General features: G+C 40.6%; 1 protein-coding gene across 1 annotated transcript in view; it reads left to right on the forward strand.

The window, feature by feature from the left end:
- The first annotated feature begins 284 nt into the window (after positions 1–284).
- The window catches only part of LOC111952794 (nuclear receptor subfamily 5 group A member 2), a 120,025-nt gene continuing 111,627 nt past the window's right edge, over positions 285–8,682 (forward strand). Inside the window, exons 1-2 of the mRNA XM_023971702.3 lie at positions 285–1,724; positions 4,256–4,374. Of these exons, the coding sequence (XP_023827470.3) occupies positions 1,643–1,724; positions 4,256–4,374 (201 nt within the window). The 5' untranslated portion in view covers positions 285–1,642. The remainder of the gene's footprint in view (positions 1,725–4,255; positions 4,375–8,682) is intronic.

Genomic DNA, 8,682 nt, shown 5'->3' on the forward strand with positions numbered 1-8,682 from the left:
GTTAGACCTGCGTGTGCGTGTGAGAGTTTGCCCTCGCAAGTGCGTAAATGCATGTTGAGTGCCTTATAGGGCCACTCTAATGTATGTCTCGAGTTGACCTTGGATATGTAGCCTAACCTTTTGCTTGAAAAGGCCGCTGTGCGTCACTTTTCCATCCTCTCCATCCGTTGATTGACAGCTCTCAATAGGGCTCAGGTGATGCAGAATGAATATGTTGTGCGGCTCTCTGGTGTGTGTGTGTGTGTGTGTGTGTGTGTGTGTGTGTGTGTGTGTGTGTGTGTGTGTGTGTGTGTGTGTGTGTGTGTGTGTGTGTTTTAACACACAAACAAATCCTGATTTTCGTTTTGTTGTTTTAATTCAATGCTCACGTCAATTATGTTACGTGATCTGATCCGTCATGTCCTTATAGAATTCTGTACATATTAAGGAGAGAAATTAGATCATTTATAGAGGTAATTGAGTAAATGTGGTATTGGCATATTAGACTACAGCCTTGAAAAGGTTTTTCCCTAATTTGTAGTTTTGTCGCAATAGCTTAGAATTCATTCATCCAGTAGCCTAAAACGACTATTTTATTTCGTCTCAGTAAAATGGCACGTATTTGCGCATAGTTTTTTCCCCCACTAATTTATCAGCTACCTACTCCTGAAAAGTTAATTAAAACTGTTAGACTATATAATATGCTTATAACTCATTACTGGACCTGTTGGCATAACGACATGCCTCCGTGTGTAGACCTATTTGTCATCCGCTCCTCTGTGTCAAAGATTGTTTCAGTTGCATCACTTCGATTTTGTCCCTTGTTTTTCAGCCGATTTTTAAGTCCATCAATAGCAGTAAAAACAGTTGTGATTTGGACAGTGTGSATAAACGCGTTAGAAATTATGTTGCCCTTCTCCGCACGCGATTGGAGCTAAGGGTGTGATGTCATACCACCATGAGCCCRTGATTGGCGGAAGCGGTGTCAGTGGAGTAAACAAAGCAACAACGAGACGTTTGAACTTCACATCCCATTCCATCACAGATAGACCGAATCCGACTTTACGTGAAGGAGCGGCCGGCGTGAAAGTCTTTTCAAACCAGCCCGAAAGTTCCTGACAGTTCGCTAACTCCACTTTCAAGACCCGTGTCAAAGACGTGGAAAGGGCAGCCGGGAGAGCAGTCAGCTGCCGAGACCTCTAAAGAGGTGTCATCATATTTTTAACCCGGTTCAACCCTCGTTGTCCGGGTAGATTTGTTATTTTAATCACAGAGAGAGAGAGAGCTATAGAGAGAGAGAGAGAACTCGAAATCATTGCGCTCCACCCCTTAACTTCGCGGTAAAACAATGCTCGTATACTAGGGTCAACGGCATTGCTCCATATTTCAATTTACCTAAGAGCAATTTCAGAATGAATTTACATTGTTCTCGCTGTTGCAGGCTACCCATCGGGTATGTAGCCTAGACATTCGCTGTCAGTTTAAGCAGAGCCCGCTGCATTTTGGCCATACAGTGAGCGCGCAGGATTTGGGAAGCCACTTTTCTCCGGTGTGTCTGTGTGTGTGTGTGAGTGAGTGAGTGTGAGAACCTGTGGTGTCCTTCTCTCGTCCAGGTGGTCAGCCGGACGGAGCTGAGTCTCCCGCTCAGCCCAGCGGAGCTGTCATGCTGCCCAAAGGCGACACGGAATCTCTAGGACTCGTTCGATCGCATGGAGAACAGGGGCACATGCCAAGAAATATGCAAGGTAAGAATTCTAGACCGATTTAGATGCCGCATTATTAGGCAATATTTGTAGACCGCGTGGCCGTTGTGCGTTAACACTGGCATCGRGAAAGGTGTCATTTGTGAAATTGTGCGTAATTACGGGCGAAAGACCTGACAGTTTAGGACATAAATAGCCTAGACAAACTCGTCGTGCATCTTATTCAGTTGTCAACTTGGAATAGTTCACCTATTTGCTGATCATGCATTGTATGTCACTATTAAGGTGGGCTACGCTGGGACGTCAATATGTGGCATATGCGAATTCGCTCTACCCAAATTCTATAGGAAAGATCATTGTTGCTTTCACCAACTTTCTCCAAATAGTGCATGGTAAATGATTCCATTGTGCACTTTATGAATGAATTAAAAGCACACTATTCACTTAGTCAGATATCATTCAGTTTTATCCATTGTGTTTCATTCCTGCCATAGGCTATTATGAAATTATAGGCTACGGTTGATCTATCATACAGGCCTAGCCACAGTCATTTGATGGGATTTTACCCCGGCTAATGAGTAAACCATCCTAAAACTCACCTGATGTCTAAGGTTTGCTTAATATGCAAGATCTGATGTGCCAGTTGTTGGAACCTGAAAAATGTGAATTCCCAAAATGGCATCAAGTCTAGGCCATTGTCTTTTAAACTTCGGTTTCAGCACCATGCAGAATTATGTCAGTGATATTTGCAATACAATATTTTTCTTTCACGTCACGTTTTAGTCAAACGTTTATATTAGAAGGGTGACGAGGGTGCAGAACACTCCAGAACACGAGGGTGCAAATCAGATATCCTACAGTTTGCGAGTAAGAAATTTGGCCTACGACAAAAWAAAAGTTTTGATGACATAAATGTGCAATTATTGAAAAATACCAAGTTGGGCTAAATACATTTTGCTTGGAATCATTTTTGTTAGGTTTACAAATTGTAACCTATAACCCGTAGTTTTGGGGGTTCCTTCTCATAATGCTGAACTAGCCTACTGTTTGATTTAATTTCCAAAAGTTAGAAAATAAAATAACTATTTTCGATGAGAATTTAAGTGTTCTTTGCAAGCCTATCGAATTAATATTTCTAAATCCCCTTCACTTTGCCAATTGCACAGTTCGATTATCTTTAAAATTAAGTTTCATATGGTTTTGATACAAATATCTGATAACTCAACCTTCAAGGCATGAATGGAATTTTCATCTATATTTTGCACGGGTAGTTTCTCTGTCTGCGTGCAAAAAGCAAATGCCATTTTCCAATCCATTTAAACACGGGGCTAGCTTATTTCAAATATCAAACTTTAAACTGAAAATAGTTTTGAGGCTGCATGTTTCTCAGAGGCCCGAGATAAGATTCGATAGCTATAGATAGATATAGGTGATATCCTTAGGTTACAGAAACACTTTCTGAACTTGTCAAAAATCTGACRGAACGGTCTAGAGTAGGCTACTGTGTAAACTAACCCCGTGGATTCTGCTCTCCTGTCATCAAAATATGAGGCCTGACATTTTCATAAGGGATTTTTTGTGCTGGCGGATATGTTTGTAAGATTATTATTATAATATATWTTTTTTAACCTTTATTTAACTAGGRAAGTCAGTTAATTAAGAACAAATTCTTATTTACAATGACTTTCTCAACTTATTATATAGGGCTTGTAAACGCTGCGAGATCAGAGGGTCAATGGAGAAAACATGTTCAGCAGACGCACAGGCAGAAAGACGCATTTTGAAAGTTACATTATTTTATCTGCTCTGAAATTCATTGTGATTATTCTGTTWGATTTTTTCCTGCATTTTAAGAACAATAAATGATTTTCTTACCATTGTAAATGTCAGTTCAGCTGTTTGCTAGCATTGTTATATATCAATGAAATTATTTTCATCAGCATTCATGCCCGTAAAATGTCGGCCTAGACTTAAGCAGGTGCTTATGGAAAGTCAATTAAAACGTATATGTACAGAGCAGAGCAGACACGGGAAGAGTAGCTGAAGGCTATTCAATTTAAGTTCAATTTAAGAATCAGTTTTATATTTTTCTTTCACCTGTTAGCACGAAAGGTTGCACTGTAGGCTATGTCTTCATTTGCCTGTGGGCGGTAACATTTACTCCTCGAATGCTTAACTCTAATATCTTACCATTTCCGGGATGAATTCACGACTTAATATCATGAATATTTATGAAGCTCAGTTTCATATGTTTACCCTGTCTGAGACTGGCGAGCAAGAGTGAATGCAGCAACGCGGGAGAATGAAGGTTATTTCCTTTTAGCACCATCAAATAACATTATTCATCCAAATAAGGAATAGTTTAGTCAAATMTCCTATTGGATCAAAGCTTCAGAATGTTAATTATTTTATCAAAAATTTGATGGATTTTCAAAAAATATTCCATAGCCTAAGGTCATTGTAAATTCAGTCAGATGTARACGTTAAAGACTGCAGTAGGCCTATATAGGAAAAAAAGGTCTTTCAGATCAAAGTCTTCTTCTTCGTTTTCTCATGTGTGTCATGTGTTGCAGCCCCCCACTATAAAATGATGGACTACTCGTATGATGAAGACTTGGATGAGATGTGTCCGGTTTGTGGAGACAAGGTTTCTGGATACCATTATGGGCTCCTCACATGTGAAAGCTGCAAGGTTTGTTCTTATTTTAATTGTACTTTTTTAAAACAATTTTTCTAACCTTTCCTCAGATTGTCTTTCTGTGATTCTCTTGGAACATACAGCCTATGCTAGCGTATTAGCCATAGTAAACTCCTACATTTGTTTGCAGAAGTTCCAAGTAGCCTACATATAGTTAACCAAATGGTTTTGTAAAATCTCTAAATGTCAATTTGTGTATAGCCCACATAGCCTAGGCTGTAGATTTAATCAATTTTCTGACCTTAAGATGCAACACGTTTACTCTGAGGATACCTTCAATAGCAACAATGCTTCATTTGAAGTGTTGTCTTCTTAAAATGGAGTGCAATGGTAGCGAGTGTGTAATTCTTTGAAAGCGTTTTTTTTCTTTAACTCAGCATACAGAGGATGTCACTAGATTCAGTCTTGTTAGAGAGGCATGATAATAGAGTTGTAAATTAATCCTGTTGTTTTAGCCGAGACACCAGTTTTTAAACTCAGATACTCAGACAGCATTCTGACCGTGGATCATTTTAAAGGTAACCTATATGTATGGGTGTCTTCAACGAAATCATCTCGTCTTTGCGATAGGATGGCTAATTTTCCACCAGCACAGTTCTAAACGGGATCTGTTTATCGGGAACATATTGGAGTTGTCATTTCGTGTACTGTGTAGTTATTTCAATGGAAGCTGTGTGTTTTTTTGGACAGGAGAAAGATTGGGGTCTTTTCTGTCCTTTCTCACCAGTCTAGCACACTGCCGTGGGTCTGAGACAAGGGGGTATCAGGACTCAATGTCTAAACACACAATGTAATACAGTGTTGGTCTGCTTTAAACCTGTACACACGCACGCACGCACGCAGCACACACACACACACACACACACACACACACACACACACACACACACACACACACACACACACACACACACACAGGCAAGTAGGATGTGCATGCACACACATAAACACACAGATACACAGATAGACAAACACAGACTGTTAGTCCACATTAAACCTGAACACACAGATAGACAAACACCAACTTGTATTCTAAGTCCACAGGAAACCACACTGTACCTGCATGTTAAAACCGACAAAAACATCCACAGAACCATAAATGGTCATGGTTTCCTCAGTGGCGACTTGGAGGCTCCAAATCTTTGTTTGTCACACACTTTGTAAACAACAGGTGTGGACTAACAGTGACGTGTTTACAAAGGCTCACTCTAGAGATCTCTGTGTTTAAAAAAAACTAAACTTTAACTTCGTCATTCAGTTTAACCCAGACACACACACACACACACAAACACACACATGCACACACATACACGATCACTGACTTGAAAGAGTGCAATACATTTAAAATGGTCTATATATTCAATGGAAAGACCGTTTATTCAGTAGAATGTATATCCAGTGGGTCAGTAGACTGTATATCCAGTGGGTCAGTAGAATGTATATCCAGTATCCAGTGAGGTAACTAGAATGTATACCAGTTGGGTCAGTAGAATGTATATATCCAGTGGGTCAGTAGAATGTATATCCAGTGGGTCAGTAGAATGTATTCCAGTAGGGTCAGTAGACTGTATATCCAGTGGGTCAGTAGAATGTATATCCAGTGGGTTCAGGTAGACTGTATATCCAGTGGGTCAGTAGACGTATATCCAGTGGGTAGTAGAATGTATATCCAGTGGGTCAGTAGAATGTATATCCAGTGGGTCAGTAGAATGTATATCCAGTGGGTCAGTAGAATGTATATCCAGTGGGTCAGTAAGACTGTATATCCAGTGGTCAGTAGAATGTATATCCAGTGGGTCAGTAAGACTGTATATCCAGTGGGTCAGTAGATGTATATCCAGTGGGTCAGTAAACTGTATATCCAGTGGGTCACAGTAGACTGTATATCCAGTGGGTCAGTAGACTGTATATCCAGTGGGTCAGTAGAATGTATATCCAGTGGGTCAGTAGAATGTTTACGCCAGTGGGTCAGTAGAATGTATATCCAGTGGGTCAGTAGACTGTAAATCAGTGGGTCAGTAGAATGTATATCCAGTGGGTCCAGTAGAATGTATATCCAGTGGGTCAGTAGACTGTATATCCAGTGGGTCAGTAGATGTATATCCAGTGGGTCAGTAGAATGTATATCCAGTGGGTCAGTAGACTGTATATCCAGTGGGTCAGTAGAATGTATACCCAGTGGGTCAGTAGAATGTATATCCAGTGGTCAGTAGACTGTATATCCAGTGGGTCAGTAGAACTGTATACCCAGTGGGTCAGTAGAATGTATACCAGTGGGTCAGTAGACTGTAATATCCAGTGGTCAGTAGAATGTATATCCAGTGGGTCAGTAGAATGTAATATCCCGAGTGGGTCAGTAGAATGTATATCCAGTGGGTCAAGTAGACTGTATATCCAGTGGGTCAGTAGACTGTATACCCAGTGGGTCAGTAGAATGTATACCCAGTGGGTCAGTAGAATGTATATCCAGTGGGTCAGTAGAATGTATATCCAGTGGGTCAGTAGACTGTATATCCAGTGGGTGTAGATGTATATCCAGTGGTCAGTAGAATGTATATATATTTTTTTTTTTTTTTTTTTTTTTTTTCCGTTATTTTACCCAGGTAAGTTGACTGAGAACACGTTCTCATTTGCAGGCAACGACTGGGGACAGTTACAGGGGAGAGGAGGGGGAATGAAATGAGCCAATTGTAAACTGGGGATTATTAGGTGACCGTGATGGTTGAGGGCAGATTGGGAATTTAGCCAGTGTATATCCAGTGGGTCAGTAGACTGTATATCCAGTGGGTCAGTAGAATGTATATCCAGTGGGTCAGTAGACTGTATATCTAGTGGGTCAGTAGAATGTATACCCAGTGGGTCAGTAGAGTGTATATCCAGTGGTCAGTAGACTGTATATCCAGTGGGTCAGTAGAACTGTATATCCAGTGGGTCAGTAGAATGTATACCCAGTGGGTCAAGTAGAATGTATACCCAGTGGGTCAGTAGACTGTATATCCAGTGGGTCAGTAGACTGTATATCCAGTGGGTCAGTAGAATGTATACCCAGTGGGTCAGTAGAATGTATATCCAGTGGGTCAGTAGACTGTATATCCAGTGGGTCAGTAGAATGTATATCCAGTGGGTCAGTAGAATGTATATCCAGTGGGTCAGTAAGACTGTATATCCAGTGGATCAGTAGAATGTATATCCAGTGGTCAGTAGAATGTATATCACAGTGGGTCAGTAGACTGTATTCCAGTGGGTCAGTAGAATGTATACCAGTGGGTCAGTAGAATGTATATCCAGTGGGTCAGTAGACTGTATATCCAGTGGTCAGTAGAATGTATATATCCAGTGGGTCAGTAGACTGTATATCCAGTGGGTCAGTAGAATGTATATCCAGTGGGTCAGTAGAATGTATATCAGTGGGTCAGTAGACTGTATATCCAGTGGGTCAGTAGAATGTATATCCAGTGGGTCAGTAGACTGTATATCCAGTGGGTCAGTAGACTGTATATCCAGTGGGTCAGTAGACTGTATATCCAGTGGGTCAGTAGAATGTATATCCAGTGGTCAGTAGACTGTATATCAGTGGGTCAGTAGACTTTATATCCATTGTGTCTAGTCTAGTGTGGTTATATTTTCATGTCACAAGGCTGGATCAAGCACTGCAGGTTGTGCATTAAAAACAATGTTTGGAATTTGGTGAAATATTGATTGTTTTACTGTTAAATGGGCAGGTTTAAGGCATTTCTCCGACTTGTGTGGATCGGGAATTTTTTATTTTTTATTTCACCTTTTATTTAACCAGGTAGGCTAGTTGAGAACAAGTTCTCATTTACAACTGTGACCTGGCCAAGATAAAGTAAAGCAGTTCGACACATACAGCAACACAGAGTTACACATGGAATAAACAAACATACAGTCAATAATACAGTAGAAAAGTCTATATACAGTGTGTGCAAATGAGGTAAATAAGGGAGGTAAGGCAATAAATAGGCCATGGTGGCGAAGTAATTACAATATACCAATTAAACACTGGAGTGATTGATGTGCAGAAGATTAATGTGCAAGTAGAGATACTGGAGTGCAAAGAAGAAGATAAATAAATAAATATAGTATGGGGATGAGGTAGTTGGATGGGCTATTTACAGATGGGCTATGTACAGGTGCAGTGATCTGTGAGCTGCTCTGACAGCTGGTGCTTAAAGCTAGTGAGGGAGATATGTCTCCAGCTTCAGTGATTTTGCAGTTCGTTCCTGTCATTAGCAGCAGAGAACTGGAAGGAAAGGCGGCCAAAGGGGAATTGGCTATACCCTC

Source organism: Salvelinus sp. IW2-2015, linkage group LG26 (assembly GCF_002910315.2).
Source record: "Salvelinus sp. IW2-2015 linkage group LG26, ASM291031v2, whole genome shotgun sequence".
Taxonomy (NCBI): Eukaryota; Metazoa; Chordata; class Actinopteri; order Salmoniformes; family Salmonidae; genus Salvelinus; species Salvelinus sp. IW2-2015.